The following is a 21703-nucleotide window of genomic DNA, read 5'->3' as shown; positions in this document are numbered from 1 at the left end:
GCTAAGATGAAATATCGGCTATTCCCCAATGCATTGTGACTGGGCGCCCACCATCACACCAGCAGCCACTGAATGGAGATATCCAATCTGCAACTGGTGGTCCCCAATCAGTGACCCCTTCCTCCCTCCTCTCCCAGGGCTCCTGGCTGTGCTAACCCAGAATTCCTGGTCCCTTCCTTACTCTGTCTCCCCATCTGTCCCCTCTTTATCCCCTTCTCCCAGGTTTTAGGTGAGCAGATGGTGTCAGAAGAACCCACTTCAAGCTGTGTGACCCCGAGCAAGCATCCCTTTGTCCTTACTGAAGCCCCTGCTTTCCTCTCTGTAAAACAGGGAGAAGGAAATCTGCCCATTTTACCCAGCTGTGAAGCCCCAATGAAATGATGGCTGTGGAGACACTTCATAAGCTGAAAAGTACCACACAAGTGTGTGGGATTTTTTTTTTTTTTTTTTTCTGCTTTGAGCCATCTGGGGACAGCAAACCCAAACAGAAACAGAGCAGAATCCTAATGCTCTGAATAATTGGAGACAAAGTTTAATTCTTTCCCAAGCAAAAACAAACAAAAAACCAAAAACCCAAGCCACATCAAGTGTATTTCAAATGCAGTTCACCTAGTGGTTGTGGTGGGAAGAAGGACATGGGAGTCTTAGTAGAGATGCCTTAGTAGAAGTAGAGATGCACAGCCCTCGCCTCACCCTAGCCCAGACTGCACCTGCTGGGTGTCTCTCAGCCTGGGGAGACCCCCGTCTGACTTAGCGGCCGTGCTGGTTGGGTCGCCTACAGCAAGTTATAAAACCTCTCTGAGCCCCTATCTCTCTACCTGTAGAAACAATACTACCAGGTTATCGCAGAGTTATTGTCAGAAGAAAATGAAATAGCATTAAGTGAACACACATAGTGTCATGTTTAGTTCCATTAATTTTTTTTGCTAAGGAAGGAATCTCTGAAGTTATTTTTCTCTCTGGAAAAAATGATGTGACAACTTCTTGCAGTTGCCGTGTGTCACTTTCTTATCGCTGCTGTAACAAATGACCACAAATGTGGTGGCTTAAAACAATACAAACTTACCATCTTACAGTTCTCGAGGTCAGATTCCCTTGCCTTTTCCAGCTTGTAGGGGAGGCGCCTGCACTCCCTGGCTGGTGGTGCTCTTTGGTCTTCAAGCAGCAAGGGCAGCTGGGACCTTCTCGGGCTGCATTCCAGACCTCTGCCTCCATCATCACGTTTCCTTTTCTGACCCTGACTCTCCTCCTCCCGCTTTCAGTTGTAAGGACCCTTATGGTTACAGTGGGCCCACCCAGACGATCCAGGATAATCTTCCATTTCAAGAACCTGAAATCACATCTAATCACATCTGCAAAGTCCTTTTGGCCACGTAAGGGTAAGGTAACATCCCCAGGTTCCAGGACTATGATGTGGACGACTTTGGGAGACCTCATTTTACTTACCACGTCACAAATAATCGTGAGGTTTTATTCTAATTCTGTTTATCCTAATTCTCCTGTCCTTCTCCTTCCCTGACTTCCACCCCCAGGTCCGTAAATTAGGTGTTGGGGCTTCTTTCCAGTAAGACAACTGGTAACCAGTTGGCACTGGCCCACCCACATCTCATTCCTGGTTCTGCTGATGATCAGCATTGCAATCTTTGAGAGGACCAGCTAAAACTGGAGGTTAGGGTTTCCAGATTGAACAAATTTTTAAAAACCGTTTGCCCAGTTAAATTCAAAGTTCAGATAAAGAATGATCTTTTAGTATATGTGCGTCCCAAATATTGCATACTGTACTAAGAAATAGTTGCTCATCTGAAATTCAACTTTAATGGATCCTTCTGCTTTTTTTGTGGCAACCCTACTGGAGATTCCAGTCAGTGCAGTGGAGAGGGGTGTTTCTATCTGTGATGCTAAACCAGTTTGTGAGGGACTGAGTCTAGAACCTTGGCCTGCTCTGAGCAGCCATGATAACTAGCTCCGTTTTAGTGGTTAGAAAATGCCATCTTCTCCCTCTTCTACCTTTAACATTTATTCAGCAGTCACCAAACTGTCTCAGGGGCTGTGGGACAGAGGAGAACATGGTGACAAAGGAGACCTGTGAGCCAGTGGGCAGTGATAGTGAAGTGTTGACATCGGAGGAGGGTCTCACTCAGCATGGGGGTGGGGTCAGCACCCAGCCTAGATATTCAAGGACATGTCAGTTGGCAAACAGCTTTTTAGATGCCTGTAAAGGTGTTAATTGAAGCCCATCTACACTAACTTAGTGCACAGGCCCAGCTTGACATCTTTTTTATGTTAAGAAGGACTGTAGAGGGCTTCCCTGGTGGTGCAGTGGTTGAGAGGCCGCCTGCCGATGCAGGGGACGCGGGTTTGTGCCCCGATCCGGGAAGATCCCACATGCCGCGGAGCGGCTGGGCCCGTGAGCCATGGCTGCTGAGCCTGCGCGTCCGGAGCCTGTGCTCCGCGGCGGGAGAGGCCACAGCAGTGAGAGGCCCGGGTACCGCCAAAAAAAACCCCAAAAAAACAAAGAAGGACTGTAGAGAGCCACATTTAAAAGAGAAGAACTATACAGCATTGACCTTGACCCTGAATCTTAAAAGAGGAGTCAGGTCTGGTGGAAGCCTCTTTAGGACCTATTAAAGGAGAAAGAAAAGACATCTATCGAGTATGCCAGAGGCTGTACCAGCTACCTCACTTTGTCTTCAGGACAGTCCCTTGCTTGGCATCATTACCCCCATTTTAAAATTGAGGAAACTGAAGTTCTAAGGTGGCCGAGCTAGAAGTAGGCCCTGCATGTGTAGGACTTCACAGCTCATTCTCTTTCCTCTGCAGAGACCTGAAAGCCACAGGAAAGTTAAGTGAATGGATTTGAATTTTTGATTTGATTCTGACATCCGTCACCCTTCTGCCATGGGAGTATAGGGAGAAGGGCCCTGGATTCAGCCTCTGCAGTTCGGGGTCTAGCCCTGCCCACACACTTCTTACCAGCTTGCTGCTCTCAGGGTCAGTTTTCCTTTCTGAGACTTGATCCTACCTGCTTTGTCCTCCTCCGTATTGACAGTGCCAGACCCACAGGGGGCTCCATAAATACTTACAGGGCAGTGGATGAATGGATAAGGCTCAGATTCTCATTTGTGGACTGGGCTTCTTGCTCCCTGCTCTGCCTACCTTTCAGGGTTCCCACGCGGATGAATGAGGCCAGAGACCACAGTGCAGAGCAGCGCCGTCCAACAGAAATAGGAGGCAAGTCACAAATGCAAGCCATGAATGTAACTTTCAACTTTCCAGCAGCCACCTTACAAAAAAAAACCAGAGAAAGAAAGAGGCAAAATTAGTTTTAATACTATATTTAATCCAATATATCAAAAATACTATCATTTTAATATGTAACCAATATACACAATATTAATGAGAGATTTTATGGCTTTTTTTTTTTCCACACTAAGTCTTGGAAATCCAGTGTGTTTTACGCTCACAGCACATCTGAATTTAGAATAGCTGCATTTCAAGTGTTCAGTAGTCACATGGGATGTAGCACAGGTTAGCCCAGGTCTAGAGCCCCGACACAGCCAGCTCTTCGTCAGCCTTTTTCCAGCAAGGCTGTCAGTAGGATGTCCTGTGAGCACACAGGGGCCAGTGCGTGTGTCAGGACTTCTCCAGTGAAAGAAAGTGGAAGAGTAACTACAAAGGCCACGCAGAAGAGTTAGACCAGCCAAAGGAGCTCTTGCCTTGGTGCCAGTTGGCAGGAGTCTCTGCCCAGGGCCCAGCTGGCACGTGGCTCTGTCCAGTGTGCCAGTTGGCCTCTGCATCCCTCTCCCGGTGCCAGATGGAAGTCCCTCTCAGGGCCTGCTGGCCGGGCAGCAGGCAAGGCACCTCATATCTCTGCTTACTTGGGGAGATGGCAAGTGCATTTTCGGGTTGGCAGGGCCATTTTGGCGTCACACTCCCCACATAAATGGGAGGGTTTCCCACCTTGAGCCCCGTGCTCCACAGTCCCAGTACTGATGGCCCACCATGGGATCTGTGATGTGGGGGACTTGCTCCCTTCAAGGTACTTCAAAAGCTTAGGGATGTGCCTTGCCTTCCCTTTCCTTAACTCTCTCTGAAACAATGTTTGGGATCCTACCTGAGTCATCTCATTATCTAACCTCAGAATGGTTCCTTCTTTCACTGGTACTACTTGGGGAAGGCCAAAAAAAGCGAGAGTCAGCAAAGCTGGGCCCTGATTCAGCTTCTTCTCCCACCCCCATGCTCTCCCAGATTTTTCTGGGTTGCTTGGCCTTGGCCACTGTAGCCCAGAGCAAGCATGAGCCTGTGGGCTTGAAGCAGCTGATACTTCATGCTAGTGTGGAGGTGATTCAGAGGACACCCAGGCTCCTCCTGAGAGCAGGGCCCCTGGTTCACTTCCATACACCCGAGCTGGAGCAGGGGTGGAAATGGCCAAACATCCCACTGCTCTTTCTGGAGAGAGCTCAGGTGTAAACTATACCTTTTACCCCTCTTCCTGGGCCAAACACCCTACCCTTCTAGTCTTGGAGGAAATATACTCCCTTTGCTTTAGGTGCAAATCCAATCCACCAGCCTCTCTCCCTCCACATGGCTAAGATGGTGCCAGGAGACTTATCAGTGGTCCTCCTTTTCTTGCCTATGACAATCGTGTGTCCTGCCCATTGCATCTTCTGGCATCAGTCTCCTCTCCCCCAACCACCCAGCTCGGCCCTTTGTTTAACTTGCTCTATGTTGATGGGCTCTTTCCATGGTTCCTTTCCGCCCTCCCGCCAGTTTCTTGACTCTGCTGTGCTGCCTTCCTGCCCATCTAGTCTTCCTTCATTGGCCCATCCTTGATGCTTTTTCCTTCTTTCTGTTCCTGCCTTGTCTCTCTCTCCCCTCCCCAGGCCTACTCTACTCTTCCCTGATTCAGGGATGCCAGGTAACTGTATCCTTTTCACTACTCCCATCATTGTGTCTCTCCATCCACTGGAATTTCAAAAGCAACCCTGCTCTTTCCTAGAGCAATAGCTAATGTGTACTGAGTGTCTATATGCTGGGTACTTCACAGGCATCATTTTCAATCACCACAACCCTAACAGCAGATATTATTCTCGTCTTAAAAGTGGAGGAAGGCTCAGAAAGGTCAAATCATCCAGTTTGCTGAAGGAAGATCCCCTGGTGAATCCAACCCAGGTCTGTCTGGCTCACTCTAAAGGCTGGACTTTTTCTATTCCTCATTGTTATTGATTCTCCTCCTTTTATACTTTTTAGCAAATGTCAGAGAAAGTACTTTGCCTACTGTAAAGTAGTAAATAATTGCAGGATTGTTACTACTTTAGCAAACTTAATACTTATACTTGTTTGAAGCTAAGGACAACTTCAACCCCTTGTCTAGAGCATGTCTCCTAAACCCAGTCTCCCCTACTGACCAACTTATTTAAGCTTTTGTTGAGCCCAAGAACACATCACTCTTAGAGTCACCTAAGTTTACTCCTCACTATATGAAATGATGGGATATTTACAAACTGTCCTGCACCCAGGGACGAGCCACCAGGTTGATGAGTATTTTGTGCCTCATGGATCAGGGAGATTGGAAGGAAATGTGTTTGAGTTGGAGTTTATTTGAGTTGGAAAAAGGAGATATGGTGGTTGAAAGGTTTGCATTTTCTGCTGGACCATTGGGTTGGAAGTTGCAAGGAGTCAGAGTTTTTAACAATTCAAATTTCAAAGGACAAGAAATACCTTTAAAAACGGTAAGATTCCTATCTCTAGGTGTTTTCCAGTAGGGTCTGAAAAGCCACCTACCAGAAATGTTACTAAATGGATCCCTGCTGAGGTGGCAGGACTGGGGATCTTTTCAAGTCTTTACCAACTTGAAAACGTCCTCATTTATTTTATGTGTAATGCGAGGTGTCCCAAGATTTCGTGAATTCTGTCCTTGCTCCGTTCTTACCTTCCCTGGCGTTAGGAAGCAACACTTCCACCCGCTCTCCAACCCTTTCTTCCTCCTAGGCTGGGCTTTTGTTGTTGTTTGAAGATGTCTCTGTGTCTAGTTGTCCTTTCATTAGACTCTGCAGCTGTTAGGCTACCACCTGCATGCTCTTTAGGGATAAATGTACCACAACTTGGCAACAGAAAACAATGATTTTTTTCCTTTTACTTCTGATACTCTTCTTGGAGATGCCCAATGGACTGGGTTTTTCTTTTCTTTAGTGGTACGTGGGCTGACACGTCCAGGGAGATTCTCCAATGAGTCCCACGTTCTGCCTCTGGACGGCGTCTTGCTTGCTGTTATTTAATTGCCCCAGACACATCATTGGACACTTGTCAGTGCTGAATCCCATGTAACTCCCCCGCTAACTGAGTCTCTCTGTGGCCTCTTCCTGTAGTTTCTCCTGGAGGCATCGGTTCACCTAAGAGCCAGCGTTTTCTGTAACCTTGAAGATCACCTCTTCAGATTAGTGATAAAAATGCTAAATCACAGCTTCTGGTTCTGTCCCTGGAGAATACTTATACATCTTCATCTAAGAAGGTGTCCCTTTGTCCTTACCCTTTGCTTAATGTCCTGAGACGTTCCACATTTATGGGGGACCCCCAATTTTACGGCATTGAAATTGATCATCTTTGGTATGAAAGCTTTGAGATTTTCTAAGATCACAGATACTGCTGACTGAACCCTGCAAAGAATGAAGTTATACCAGGCCCGGTCTCCTCTCAAAGGAGCCCTGCTTCTGGCTAACAAGTTAGCCTTGTGTGTTGTCAAGATCCCACTCGCAGCTGTGGCTGCTGCTGGTTTCTGAGACGTGGACAGGGGACTCCTTGGAGGGTGGTTACCAGGAGTCGCTCTTTTTCTTAGAGGGAATCCCGGGATGTGGAAAGCGACGGGGAACAGACCCGGCAGCTTTGTGATGACTTAACCATGGTCACCTTCCTCCCCAACAGAGGTGGATGAGTGTTCCTGGCCAGATCACGGCGGGTGTGAGCAGCGCTGTGTGAACACTCTGGGCAGCTACAAGTGTGTGTGTGATCCTGGCTATGAGCTGGCCTCTGACAAGAAGGCGTGTGAAGGTTGGTGTTGGACCTGCCAAGCTGGAGTGAGAGGGGATGGGGGACAAGTCTTAGGAGAAGGGGGGCAGGTGAAGATGGGGCAGCTGGTTGGCTGTGAAGTAACAATGGACAGCTGTGGGGATGACCCACCTCCTTCCTGGAGGGAAAAACAACTCGATGAAGCCACAAACGTGAGATGACTTCATCGGACTCCACCCCAGCAACTGTGCAGGTGGAACCATGGTTCATTTTCTTCTGTGACTGTGTGAAATTCATATGATTATTAAGGTAGTGAATAAAAGCAAAGAATAAGTATGAGCACTTTGGTGTGACTCAACGAATAGTGCATTTCATTCATTCCATTCCTACCTGGCTGGTGGTGTTTTCCTTGCCCACCTACCTGAATGACTGCTTGTTCATGGAAGCCAGGGACATTGCATAGCTTGGTGCAAACATTTCTATCTTGAAATTCTGGGCAGCTACAAGTGTGTCTGTGATCCTTGGTCCAAGTCATGTGAAGTCCCCAGCTATGCCACTGAGTGAGAGGTAAGCACAAACGCATCGTCTTTTTTAAAAAAGCTGTAAAGACTTGTCCTCCACTCCATCCCTCCAAATCCTCAGTTGAAACAGACTAGAAGAAAGGAGGCTGAATTGATCAGTTCAGATGGTCTATTTGTTGTTGTTGTTATTGTTGTTGTTATTAAAGAACAGCAGGGCTTATTGCTGCTTGGGGGAAATTGCAGTCACTTGGAAATAAAACCAGATGAATCTTGCTTTTTCTCCCCCGCCCCGTGCAGTGGCCTGTGGCGGTTTCATGACCAAGCTGAATGGAACCATCACCAGTCCTGGGTGGCCAAAGGAGTATCCTACAAACAAAAACTGTGTCTGGCAAGTGGTGGTCCCCGCTCAGTACCGGATCTCCCTTCAGTTTGAAGTGTTTGAACTGGAAGGCAGTGATGTACGTTTCTGCACTCCAATTGACTGGGGATCGTGTTGGGATGTGGCTCAGGGCTGAAAACTGGCGAGGGGCTCAGCAGGCGGGGAGGTGGCCTCCTAGGGTCGCGGGGTTGTAGCTGGGCGGAATCTGGGGGGTGTTTGGTGAGGCAGTTTCAGCGGCACACCCTCTGCAGATGGAGGGCTTTGGCCCTCTCGTAACGGATAAATCTGAGGAGAATCAGGACAAGAGAGGAGGAGGCGGGTCTTGGGGGCGGGGGGTGCGAGGTGGTCAGGACAGGTACATCCCCTGGGGTAGGAATCCGGGGCTTGGCGTCCAGCTGGGAGGAATGGAGGCGGTGAGATGCAGCTGGCGACCAGCGTGGCATAAACACGCCATTCCCTCCCTTGGGCGGTGGTCACGGGATGATCAAGGCAGCCAGCTGAGGCCCAGGCAGAGCCCTACAGCTGGACAGCTAGTCAGGAGTGCCCCCTGTCTGCACCTTGGGCTGGAGGGATCCCAGTAAGAGTCGAGAGGACCCTCCCACTGGGCCTGACAGAGCTCGACTGCCCACCTGGCAGGGTGCAGCTCTCAGGAAGGCAGCCTTGCCATGCGCCAGGGTCTGCGGCGGGACTTGAGGGAACCGGGCGGCTCCCCATGGCTCCCCCTTGCAGGTGTGTAAGTACGACTTCGTGGAGGTGCGCAGCGGCCTGTCCCCTGACGCCGGGCTGCACGGCAAGTTCTGTGGCTCTGAGACGCCCGAAGTCATCACCTCGCAGAGTAACAACATGCGCGTGGAGTTCAAGTCCGACAACACGGTCTCCAAACGCGGCTTCAGGGCCCACTTCTTCTCAGGTGTGCAGGTTTGGGGGCAAGACCACAGGCTGAGGGCAACACGGCTTTGCGGGCTCCCAGCCTCGGGGCACCCGCCCGCCCCTCTCTGCCCACTGCCCCGGCCCTCACAGTGTCTCTGCCTCGGTCCTGGTTTTATAGCGTGGTGGCTATGTTATTGCAGGGCTACCAAAACAAGCGACCACAAACCAGGTGGCTCAAAACAACAAAAACTGTTGTCTTTCACAGCTCTGGAGGCCAGAGGTCTGGAACCGAGGTGTGGGCAGGGCTGTACTCTCCCAGAGGGCTTGGGGAGGAGCCGTCCTTGCCTCTTTCTAGCCCGTGGTTCCAGCACTGAAGTGTTGGGTGGTCTTTATCTCTTTATTTTTTACGGGCTCTTTAAGGATTCTTAGTTGTCCTCATAGAATCAGAGGGCAAAGCTGAAGCACCAAGTGTTCAGTGGCACATTACCCGCAGTGGGCGGAGGGCACAGAGAGGAGGGGGATGTCCCTGACCCTTGAAGCTATCCTGGTGGGAGGGCCGGGGATGGAGGTTGGTCCTCGGTTAACAGGGAAGGAAGCTGGCTTAGGAGAGGGCTGCATACTGTGCCGGCTTGAGCTACAAGATCCATAACGACAACAACAGCTAACATCTGAGTCCATCCATAATAATAAATAAAAACTAACGCTGACTCAGGGCTGGACGCTGTTCTAAGTGCTTTCCCTGTACTAATTCGTTTCCTCCTCTCAACAATCCTGTGAGGTAAGGACACCATAAGTGACTCCACTTTACAGGTAAGGCAACTGAGGTACAGAAGTCAAGGGCTCCCCAAGGTCACAACAGCTGGAAGTGGAGGAGCAAGGCTGGCACTGGGCCGCCTGGCCCGAGGCTCGCACGCTTACCTGCTCCACAGGCAGGAGGAGGTGTGGGGCTGTGGAGTAACAGCCCAGGCCTCTGGTCACACAGACTGCTTGCTTACTGGGTAACCTTGGGCACGTTAACGTTCTCAGTCTCAGTTTTCCTACCTGTAAAATGGGGGCATAGGCACTTCCCTCCTAAGGTTGTGTGCGAATTAACTTAGATAATACAGAGGGTATAATAGAGTGATTAGTGTCCATCACAGGGTAAATACTCAGTGCACGGTGGTTATTTTTATTATTGTTACTATTATTATTAATACTAGCCTATCCTTTAAGGAGCTCCTTGGTTTGGGTGGGGAGCAGGAGGGGAGAACCTATATATACATTAAAGTGCTTTAGGAGCATGGGGAATTCAACATGTACCAGGGCCAGGTAGTATCCAAGGAATGCTGCCCCACCCTCGGCCCCGTGGAAGGATAATCAGAGTTGGGACAATCAGGGAGGCTCCGTGGTGGAGACTCCTTTTGAGCTGGGTTCTGGGCTGTGAGGGACGTTCCCAAGTTGGTGGTTCCTCTTAGGAGAGTCCGTTGATCTCCGCAGACAAGGACGAGTGCGCCAAGGACAACGGCGGGTGCCAGCACGAATGTGTCAACACCTTCGGCAGCTACCTGTGCAGGTGCAGGAACGGCTACCGGCTCCATGAGAACCGGCAGGACTGCAAAGAGGGTGAGGCTGGAGCGTGACCGGGTGGAGGGCGCAGGGAGGCTCACCTTGGCTGCCCGAGTGTGCGCATGCGTAAGAGTGAGAGTGAGGGTGGCTTCTTCCAGGTCTAGCAAGCCCCGAACTGAGGCTCAGCTTCTGCCTTCCCTCCTCCCACCTTCCTGCTCAAGAGTGATTTTCGCCAGGGCAGTCACTCCTTCAGGAAGCTTGTAGGGGCCCTTGAGTGCTCTCCTACAGTTATTATTGCAAAGTGGTTAAACGCCAGGCTCCAGAATCAGACCACCTAGGTTTAAATCTTGGCTCTGCTACTTACTAGCTGTGCGACCTTGGGAGACTTAGTTAACCTCTCTGAGCTTCAGTGTCCTCTTCTGTTTCAAACGGACTAAACATACCTCCTTCTTAAAGTTTTTGTGAGGGTTAAATGAGAGCATGCTTAGAAAGTATTTCAGACAGGCTGACACATATTAAGCGCTTGAAATGTTGATAGATATCAGCCATCTATGTCATAATCATATTTACCGTTTGCAGGCCTAATAGTAAAATAGAATTTGGGGAAGACTTTTTTCCCAGCTCCATTCACTACTGGGAGTCCAGACGGCTTTTCGTGTCCAGTCACTCTGGGAAAGGCCTTCCCATGTTCTTACCCCATCCTGCAAAGGGACTTTGAGCATCTCGATGAACACACAGGCCTCCAGGCCTTGTCCCCACCACAGAGCCCCGCGTGCACATCAGGATGAGGGAAGATGTGAAGACTTCACACCCCTGTTCTGGGATAAACATTTCAGAACTAGGAGATACTGGTTGGGGCGTCACAGAGACTGGTCAGGGCCTCCCCGGAAGGTTAAAGAATGAGCTTAGACATCTTCAGAAGCCCACCCTCGAGCCCAGTGCTGTGACCTGGACACAGGAGGTCACAGGTTGGGTTGAGAGGTGGGTTGGAAGAACTTGGAAGGAACTGTCATTCTGGAACTTAAAAAAAACTTTGTTTAGCCCCTGTGGCGTGGATGGGGGGGCGGGCAGGAGGGATATAACTCCGCTAAGGTCCCATCAGGTGAGCTGTATGCGTTCCCCCAGGGTGGCAGGGAGTGCGGCAGCGAACATCCCACGTCTGAGCTGCTGCCCCTGTTGGCGCCCGTTCTCTGTGGGGCTGCGGAGCAGAGGCAGCAATGAGGGGGAACCTCCGTGCAGCCGCCCCTCCCTCTTACCCACCCTCAACCTCCAGCTGCCTCAGCCTGAAGCCACAGGGCAGAGACAGCAGTGGTACCTCCTCAGCGCCCTCTATTTCCTAATCAGCAAGAGCAAAGGCAGGCCTGGCTCTACCCCCGACCAACAGGTCACTTGCCATCTCTCAGCTTATTTTCTCAATTAGAAGGTGGGAAGGATTAAATGAAAGGATGCAATCAAAGTGCTTAGTGCAGTGCTCGACACAGATAGAGACAAATTCCAGCTATTGGCCAAAACGCTACTTACTAAGCAAGTCGTGAGACCGCTCTTTGCAAATAGCATGGTTACCAGGCCAACATCTGTAGCCTCCAATTGAAATTGCTTTGGAAACTAAAAGACAGAGGCATAGTGATGGAGATCTTTGTTAGCACTTACTGAGCATTTCTCATTTAATCCGTGCATCCCCGCTACAATGTTGGCGCCCCTTTTACCAATAAGGACACAAGGCTCAGAGTCCCAGAGCTTGTAGGTGGTGGCACCAGGACTTGAACCAAGGCCCATCTGACCCCAGGGCCTGTGGTCTCATCCACTAACTCTACCATATTTCCAGTGACAATCACAATGAGAATAGCAGCAGTAAGAAAGGTGACCTGGCTCCAGGAAGGCAGCAAAGCCAAATAAATCGGCAGATCTCTGAGCTGGGGGACCCTTTATTGAGGCCAAACCCTGCCCTCACATATTATGACCATGTGACAAGAGGTCAGGAAAGAGACCCACAAATGAATTACCTCTCTCTCTCTTCTGTGTCCCCCCACCCCGTCACCCCCAGCTGGCTGTGTGCACAAGATCAGCAGTGCAGAGGGGACCCTGGTGAGCCCCAACTGGCCTGACAAATACCCGAGCCGGAGGGAGTGTACCTGGAACATCTCTTCAACCGCGGGCCACAGGGTGAAACTTGTGAGTTATTTTCAAAGTTGATGGACAACACGGACTTCGGTATCAGGCTGACACGGGTCTGAGTCTCTGCTCGGCCTCTTCCCAGCTCTGAAACGTGGGGAGGTTACTCAACATTTCCAGGACTCAGTTTTGTTATCTGGAATATGGGGCTGCTAATGAAACCTACCTCTCCGGGCTGTTGTGCAGATTAAGAGAGGAGGCACCTGAAGCCCTCCGCCCAGGGTGGTGGGTGAGAAAAGCTCTGTAAATAGCACCTGTTCACAGTGGTGTCAGTATGACCTGGCACCCATCACACAGATTTGAAGCGCTGTTTGAGATTCAATAGTTTCCAGTTACAATATTTTACAAAACAAAACAAAACAAAACAAAACATTCTCAAGGTTAAAAAAAAAGTGTAGTCAGTCAGAGGGTTGGAAAGTGGAAATCAAGTTTCCAGATCCCCATGCTCACTCTAGGAATGACTTCTCTGAACATTTTCTTGTGAATTCTTCCAGAAATTTCTGTGTGTGTACGCACAGGAACAAATACGTACCCTTTTTCTTGCTCACGTTTCTCAAATGGGTTCTATTTTTCATATTCTTCTACGACTTACATTTTTTCCAGTTAACAATAGGAGGTTAAGTTATGTATGCTAATTCTCTCTTGAATTAAAAATATATGTCTTCCAAGCCTTTCTTTAAAGTCCCATCCACGCACATGACTGTGGTGGTCTGCGCACATGCTCGGTTATTTCAAAAGAGAAATGAGTTTTTCCTACACGTCTTGTTTCTCAGCCACCAGGGACTCCCAGATCGTGGCGTGTAAAACAAACCCTCTCGCCTTGCGGAGAAGTTGTTGTATTCCAGCAGACAAACAGTTTTTAAATGGGTCCTTCTAACTCTGGAGACAGCTAAGCTCTTCAGAATGTATATGGATGTCCCCCTGCATCATGGACCAATAATGCAGGCAGAAGGGGAGAGAACAAAGGAGAAGGTGATGATAAATAGACGATCACCCAGGGACTTGCGTGGGTCTTTACTGGCGAGAGCGGTGAGGAGGACAGGTGGATGAATGGGCGCCCAGGCTGGGCACGGGTGCAGGCCTGGGGCATCGAGGGGTGAAGGCAGGGCCCCTGACCACGCGTGCCCACGTGGGCACCTCGTATGCATGGCTGTCCGCGTAGGAAATGCTTTCGGCTGCTCTCCTGGGTCAGTCAGAACAGCCTTGAATCTGGGCGAGGGTGAATTAAAGCAAGTGCATTAGAGAAAGGCTGCCGTCTGCCGGAAGACGATCGCCATGGCAACGCAAATCTCCGAAGACAGCGGGGGAATGGCGCGCCCTGGGGCTGGGAACGCGCAATTTGCACGACTGGTAGCAGCGCTTCCCTGGAAGGGCCACAAGATTTTAGTAACTGCCCCAAACGTCTTTTCCTGTTCTCTACAGTACTGAGGAAATAAAGCAACCGATCACAGTGGCCAGAGTGAACCCAGATCTCCAGTTGATCTGAGGCACATGCATATGCGCTAGTTCTTAAATGCTTCCTTGGGAAGTGGATGGTGGGTACACTGATCATGCTCTACCTTTTTGCTACCAGAGTGGGCTGAATACTTACCAGGAAGCTAGTGTTTGACTGCACAGGGATAGCCACAGGGTGTCCTATGGACTTTTGGGGAGCGCCCCGTCTCCCTGGCCCACCATCACCCTCCCATTGCATTGCTCACCCTGGTCCCACCAGCACCCCCCTTCCTACTCCTGGCCACCATCCCTACCCCAACTCTCCGGCCCCACCTCCCTTCCTATAAGTGTGAAGAGCTTTGCCCATTTCAAAGCTCAAACACAAGATGTGTGTGTCATTCTTACGAAAGCCAACGGCCCCTCTATTTCTCCCTCTCTACCTCCATCTCTGCTCTGTCACCCCGGGCCCCTTCTTGTGAATTGCGATCCCTTCCAACCCCCAGCTAATGTTCTCTCTCCCTCTCTGTCATTTGGTCCAAGTCTTCCGTTAAACTGTCCCCTCTCACCTTGTCCCATCCGCCTCGTAGCCATGGGCAGGCCATCGGCCAGTCCCAGCACCTGAGAGGCCCTACATTTGGGGCAGCAGAGCCTGGTTTACAGCCTGGAATTATGGGGTTGCCCTGGCCTGCTTCAGGGGATGGTCTGGCAGGGACAGAGAGGAGGGAGGCAGTATAGCCTGGTGATGGTTAGGAGTGTGGCCTGGAGTCAGGCTGGCTGGGGGTCCAGTTCAGCTCCATCCTTCTCTAGCTGTTTGAACGTGGGCAAGCCACTTAACTTTCCTAAGACCCAGTTTCCCCTTCTGCACACTGGGGATAACAGTAGCTCTTCCCTTACAGTATTATCAGAATTGAGTGAGAAAATGCAGGGCTCTGCATGGAAAAATATATTCAACTCTGGCCAGCCACTCTCAGGACAATGACGTGGAGTAGCGCGCACTTCATGAAGCCTCGTTCACACGGTGCAGTGCAGAGGTTAAGCGCAAGGGCTCCTTGACCTCCTGGTCATGGCCCAACTCTGCCAGTGGGTGACCTTGGGCAAGTTATCCGACAGCCCCGTGCCTCAGTTTCCTTATCTGTAAGGTGGAGGTTCTCATGGTGGACACCTCACAGGGTCGTGAGGATGACTACTTACAAAGCATTTAAAACAGCCCCTGGCTCAGAGTGAACACCTTGGTCCCTGCTGCTCTCATCGTTGAGGGAGAAGCTGCAGGATGTGGAGAGGAGCACGGACACCAACAAGCACCGAAACGCTCTGACCCCGGCCATCTTATCCGCAAAGTGGTCGTGGTAGCAACAGCTCATAGGGTTGTTCTGGGGACCAAGAGAGGGGCCAGCTGGAGACCTGCTCAACAGATGTGGCCACCATCACCACGGGCTCCATGCCGCCTGCACAGCTGGCTGGGCAGATGCATGTCCTCGTGCCCCTTCCTCTCCCACCGCGGGAGAGGGGGGCCCGCCCCAGCTGAAGTGACCTTGCCTCACTTTCTGTTCTTCCATCCCTAGACGTTTAACGAGTTTGAGATCGAGCAGCACCAGGAATGTGCCTATGACCACCTGGAGCTTCACGACGGGCCCGACAGCCTGGCCCCAGTCCTCGGCCGTTTCTGCGGCAGCAAGAAGCCAGACCCCGTGGTGGCTTCGGGCAGCAGCCTGTTTCTCCGCTTTTATTCGGACGCCTCGGTGCAGAGGAGAGGATTCCAAGCCATGCACAGCACAGGTGCGTGGGCTGGGAGCCCAGCCTTCAGCTGATCCCCACGTGGACTGGAGATAGATGGGTGATCAAGGCAGGGGAAGGACCACCTTTAATTCTGAGTATGGGGGATGAGCAGTGTATGATAACATGTCCCTTTTAAAATGAAACATGGGCAACCATAGGTGTAGGGTTGTTTTCTTTTAATGTCCTTCATTGACAACCTTTGAAAGGGGCAACCCTTTGTCGGCGCCACGTTTCTTTCCTCCCTTTCTTTCTTCCTCCCACCGCCCCCCACCCGCCTTTAAAATTTTACTTGTAATTTTGCTGGTCTGTGAAACCCTGAGTCTGGGTGCTGAGTGGTGGAGAGTAGCCCTTTGTACCCTCCAAGGATCAGTTCCAGAAAATGAAAAGTGTTTTTGTTCCCCATTATTTTTCCTCACTTGAAATAAATAACTTTATTCAGCCCTTTGGAGGAAAATGTTTGTGCATATAACTTACATTATTTACTGTGTTAAACGGAAGAAAGTCAGTAAGAACACTGGCTCTGCTCTTTAGCCATTTAAAGGATACAACCTGGGACTAGAACCCTTGAAGCAACTTTGACTCTCTGATCCTGGCCCTCTGGCAAAGCGGTGACTGTGCAGCCCACTCAGAGTCTGAGATCATGATGACGATCACTGTGAGGTTTTCTGATCCCTTTAACAGCCCCTCCTCCCAGTTTTTTCCCAGAACCAGAAAGCATGAATCAGTTGAGACAAAATGACAGCCAGCACCTTCTCCGTCTGGCTGGCCCTTGCCTGGGAGAAAACTCCCCACCGTTCACGGCTGCGTTGTCACTTCCACGGTGAAGTTTAAAAGCCACTAACTAGTGACTTCACCCTCTTGTCCCTGCGGACTGAGTGTGGGTGCTCAGGGTAGGTCAGGGTCCTTCAGGCAATGGGGGCACACTCAGGTAGAATCGTTAATTGAGGAGCGTTTAATAAGGGACTGTTTACAGAGGGGTGGGCAGGGTGTGAGGACACCATGGGGACAGCGCAGCAACCAGGGCTAGGTTGCAAGGCTGTTACTACCCCTGGCCTGGATACCAGAGGAGGGAACGGTTCCTGGAGCCTAGAGATAGAGGGGAGCAAACAGAGGGCCCCCCAACAGGAGCGAGGCCCAGGCAAGGAGGGGGCCTGGGACTAATGCCCTGACCTTCCTCCTCCCTCCTGTGATCTGCTGGTGTTCCCTGTGGCTGGATCATGAAGGCAAAGGGGTCATCCATGTAGACCCAGAGGTCTGCCTCCAGGGGCCCAGAGCAGGTGGGGAAGAATGGATAGGGGATCTGGCAGGATGGATGGAAGGCATCCTGCCCTGCTAAGTGCCCATTTCCTTGCCAGCCACGTCTCAAGAATTTGAAATTTCCCAAAGACAGCTCAGATCTGGAAGAAATTCTAAGCTAGAGCACACATGGGATTAAGAGTTGGCAGCCGGACAGGACTGGGGCCAGGCTGGACATGGAGCTCCAGCTGGGCTGGGGAACGTTACCAGATAGTGTGGAAGCCACGCCAGAGGGAGGAGGCATGGAACACATTGAGGACCTGCTGTGGAGGAATTTGCCTTCAGAATTTCTGTTGCTTTCTAATTCCCCATCCCTCTCATTTACACATTTTTATTATGTGGTCTCTAGCAGCCCAGACACATGGTAGGATGGGACTCAGGCCAACCAGAGTTACCGCCCCAGTGAAAAAACGCCGAAGCCAAGGCTACAGAATACAAGTCCAAAGTACACGGCGCAGCTCGCCTGTAACACTCACAGGGGTTTCAAAGTTGGCCTATAGTTAGGCTCTCAAATGCAGGCTCCAGCCAGGTCTATTCTGAGGTTTCTGGTTTGAGCGCTCACCAGCAGTTTTGATGTGCTTTTGGTGCCCTCTGCTGGCAAAATAACGAATTACAGTAAGTCGGCCGCGCAAGTGTGAGCCCTTTTCAGATGCTTCTAGCGCTTCCACGCAGTAAAGTGGTAATGATCCGTCACATCCCAGCGACCAGGCGGGCAAATCATCCATTGGCCCCACGTCTCCATAACTGGAGAGAGGAAAAGGCTCTTGTCAGTAGCATGCCCCGGTATTCCCCGAGGCCTCCTTATGGCCCAATCTGGGAACACAGGACCTTGGTTTGTACGTAAGGGTCAATTTGGACTCGCCAGTGAGCCCTGAAACTCCTGGATCTCTTTTACTCCTCTGTAAAATGGGCTGATGAAACTTTCCCGACCCTTCGCACAGGGCACACACCAGGCTTTGTGGAGAAAACTGGCCTGTACGGAGGGTGTGAAGAGAAACGGGGGGCCGGGAAGAGGGGATGCAGAGCGTGCGCTCTCTGTGCGGAGGGGGCATCGCGCTTCTCTCTCCGCTCTAGAGTGCGGGGGCAGGCTGAAGGCCGAAGTGCAGACCAAAGAGCTCTATTCCCATGCCCAGTTTGGGGACAACAATTACCCGAGCCAGGCCCGCTGCGACTGGGTGATCGCGGCGGAGGACGGCTACGGCGTGGAGTTGATATTCCGGACCTTTGAGGTCGAGGAGGAGGCCGACTGTGGCTACGACTACATGGAAGCGTACGATGGCTACGACAGCACGGCGCCCAGGCTCGGCCGCTTCTGCGGCTCCGGGGTGAGTCCCGGGGAGGCGGGGGAGGCGGGCCGCGGAGCTGTTGGGTCAGACACACGTGCGTCGGGGTCCCTGCTGCTTATAACACCGGCCAGGAGACCCGCTCTGCTGGAGCACAGAGGGAAACTGGAGGGTAGTCGCAGAGGAGGTTGGGAGGTACCGGGGACCTAATACCGAGGTCATCTAGGTAAGAGCAAGACCTTTTTAGGACTGCCTAGTTTTGCAAAGGGTTTGTCTCTCCCCGCCCCCCTACCCCCCCACACCCATTTTTCTTTAGCCTTCAGGCTTTAAAAATTTTTTTTATTATACTTTTGCATATTCCACATATTCACAATTCTCTCTCCCAATAAAACCAAATGCCTGTGAAAATTATGAATCACTGTTTTACTCCAAACATATTAGTTATGCTCAAGGTCATGATCGTTTTTCTCATTATCACCTCTTTCCTGGGCCACCTCCTCAGGACAGGGCAGGCCTGTTTTGATCACTATTTCCCCAGTGCCTGAAATAGGGCCTGGCACGTAGTTGGTGCTCAGTGAAAGTGTGTGGACCAGCCAGTTCAGTGTCCTGGGCCCTCTCTGGCTATACCATGCTGGGCACTGTCCACCTCCAGGGCTGATCACTCAAGCTTCTTTGCAACTGGCTGGACTTACATTAAATCATTTTGGAGTCATTAGTGCTTGTGCTAAACAGAACCTCAAACTGGCATTTGCATGAGTCTTTGAATAATTTCCCTTCATCTTCTCTCACCCTCCAAAGAAGAAAGGATGCCGAAGTGTGACTTAGCTGATGCAGTGCCTTTGAGAGCTGAAGTCTTTCAAACTGTCGGGTCCACATGCAGAGGAAAACCTCAGAGGGTCCTGAGCAGTGAAATGTACGGGAAGCCCAGTTTGGTTCCGTTAGAATCTGTCAGACAGCAGCCTCAGAACCTGGCTCCCCTTCATCCACCACCTGGCAAAACCTTTCTGACAAATGTAGTGGCTCCATCCCATGTTTTGTCCTTGGACAGGACATAGACCCCAACAATGGTCTTTGTCTTAGGTCTCCTGGAAGACACATCACAGTGGTGACCCTAGAGCTGGGTGATTCATGGTATACACGTTACAGTGAGAAAAACCTGAGCTTGCAGCCTATCTAGTTGTGTGAACTTGAGTCTCATCTCAGTTTCCTCAAGTATAGAATAGAGATAGAACCTGCCTTACAAAGTTGTTGTAAAGTTTACATGAGATGAGATCTCAAAGTGCTTAGAGAAGTGCACTTAATTAATCTATGCACTTAATAAATAACAGATTCTATATGAGCTATGCATTTCAGATTGTCTTTGGAAAAGCACGGCTGGGGCAGGGGGCGGGGGTGCTCTCTAGAGCAGATCTTGAAAAGCTTTCCTTTGAAAAAGAGCTTGTTTTGTTGCCCTTCAGAGCCTCTGGTGCCAGGGATGCCTCGCGGCATCATCAGCCATCCTATGTCTTTGTGTAAAGTTCTGTCTCATTCTCCTTATTTTAAACTCCAACCACAGCCAACTGGCTTAAAGTCCCTCTGGTTTTCCTTTCTCTTCCCCTCAGCCATTGGAAGAAATCTACTCTGCAGGGGATTCTCTGATGATTCGATTCCACACGGACGACACCATCAACAAGAAGGGCTTTCAGGCCCAGTACACAAGCACCAAGTTCCAGGATGCCCTGCACATGAAGAAATAACGTTGTGCTTGGAAAACAGGAAATGAGAATGTTTTTGTTATAACAATGGCACCTTGTGAATTTCCTTAAAGCAGTGTGCAGTATTATTCTCAAACAAAAACTCAACATCTAGCCTTGGAGGTGTGTGTATCTGATGAAGTTCGGCCAAAACAAGGAGAGAAGATGTTCCTTTGATTCCAGCTGCAATGTTATCAATCATGGAGTTTTTAAGATTTGATGTCCCTGACTATTCAAGCTATGCCTGTTCATTCTCCTTGTCCCTTGCTCCTATGAGGTAAAAGCCCACTCTTGGGTGGGTCCTTCCTCTATTTCCGGATGGGCTTCCATAGGTGTCAGGCAGTGTGACCGTGTCCTGGAGACTCGGATCATCTTCTGTCTACACCGCGCAATGAGGATAAAAGCCTGGCTGTAGCGCATGTGCTCCTCACAGCTTTGGCTGGAGACTTTTGCTATCTCTCTGCCAGGGACACGTCACCCATGAAACCTGAGAATATGGGCGTCAGGACTAGAAAAGGCATCACAGTAAGCAGTGCACGGAGGGAGCTGGTGTGTGAGGATCCCTGTCACATAGCAAGGAGACCTCCAGCCTTTCCTCTGCATCATCGGCTCTCCCTGCCCACGTTGGGCTCCCCCATCCCTAACTGCATTAAAGGACTAAGGCATCTGCTGTAACTTCAGCAGAACATTTGCTGGTGAGAGTCCCTAATCTGCCAGGAAGACATCCTGACTTGTCCTCCTGCCCTCGCTGACTTGGAGAAGACTCCGCCTGGCCTTGGAATTCCATGGGCTGAGAACATCTATTCCTCCAGCTTTAGAGGCACTTGCTGTGGTTGACCTTGACTCTTGACAGCCAACTCAAACTGCATTTGCAAGACGTGCAAAGACATCTTATGAGGGACCATTCAGGTCCCTCGTGGGGTTAACATCATTGAAAACTGGTTAATTATAAGTTATGTAAGAATCAACACCTTGTGGAACAAGTCTACTGTGACTGACTTCCTGAAACCAGTAGGGTTCAAGAGTGCATGGGTGACGTTGCTCAGGCTAACTAGCACTCAGTCACCAACCCGCAATCAGAATTCACCACACTTGGCACTTGTCCTAGAGAAGTGTAGAGGATGTTGTTTACATAATTTTGAAACCTCCAGGCGTACTTTAAACAGTGAGGTAGTTTTGAATGGCATTTCATTAAGGCATCTATGGGCATTATGAGCTAAAACCTGTGGTATGTTAGCTTTAAAAGAGTATTTATGTTGGAATAATTTTTAAATAATGTTTACATGACCGTAAGTCCCGTGTGGTTGGTATCGAACACAGGACAGCGCACGAGAGGGTTTTCGGTGAGAGCCGAGATCACTCCCAAGCACCAGAATTCCTTTGGGATGAATCAGCCTCATTTGAAACAAAGTATTTGTAAGAGAGTAAAGGTGGTATTTTTTAAAGATCAGCATACACTCCCAGAGGACTATGTCTAATTAAAATGATTGCTGGGAGTTTAAAAAAAAAAAAAAGATAAAAAAAGAAGAATACAAAGAAAGGTAGAAGAAATGCATGGGACTATTTTTTCCTTAAAACAGCAAAAAACAAAGTATTATTAATGATAATATATGTCTGTATATATGTATGAATGTAAAGGATCAACTGTCAGAGCCTTAGTCAATGCAGTGTGATAAATACTGACCCACT

The 21703-nt window shown here is 50.2% G+C and overlaps 1 protein-coding gene across 1 annotated transcript in view; it reads left to right on the top strand.

Moving 5' to 3' along the window:
* Positions 1-20017, top strand: part of TLL2 (tolloid like 2) — a 129459-nt gene extending 109442 nt beyond the window's left edge. Inside the window, exons 14-21 of the mRNA XM_027113108.1 lie at positions 6922-7047; positions 7824-7984; positions 8635-8815; positions 10252-10377; positions 12365-12492; positions 15489-15702; positions 18073-18323; positions 19883-20017. Coding sequence (XP_026968909.1) covers positions 6922-7047; positions 7824-7984; positions 8635-8815; positions 10252-10377; positions 12365-12492; positions 15489-15702; positions 18073-18323; positions 19883-20017 — 1322 coding nt within the window. The remainder of the gene's footprint in view (positions 1-6921; positions 7048-7823; positions 7985-8634; positions 8816-10251; positions 10378-12364; positions 12493-15488; positions 15703-18072; positions 18324-19882) is intronic.
* The last annotated feature ends 1686 nt before the right edge of the window (positions 20018-21703 follow it).

This window comes from Aethalodelphis obliquidens, unplaced genomic scaffold, assembly GCF_003676395.1.
Source record: "Aethalodelphis obliquidens isolate GAN/ISIS:26980383/991018 unplaced genomic scaffold, ASM367639v1 scaffold11, whole genome shotgun sequence".
NCBI lineage: Eukaryota > Metazoa > Chordata > Mammalia > Artiodactyla > Delphinidae > Aethalodelphis > Aethalodelphis obliquidens.
Note: the sequence above shows the minus strand (reverse complement) of the source record. Positions and strands in the feature narration are given on the sequence as shown.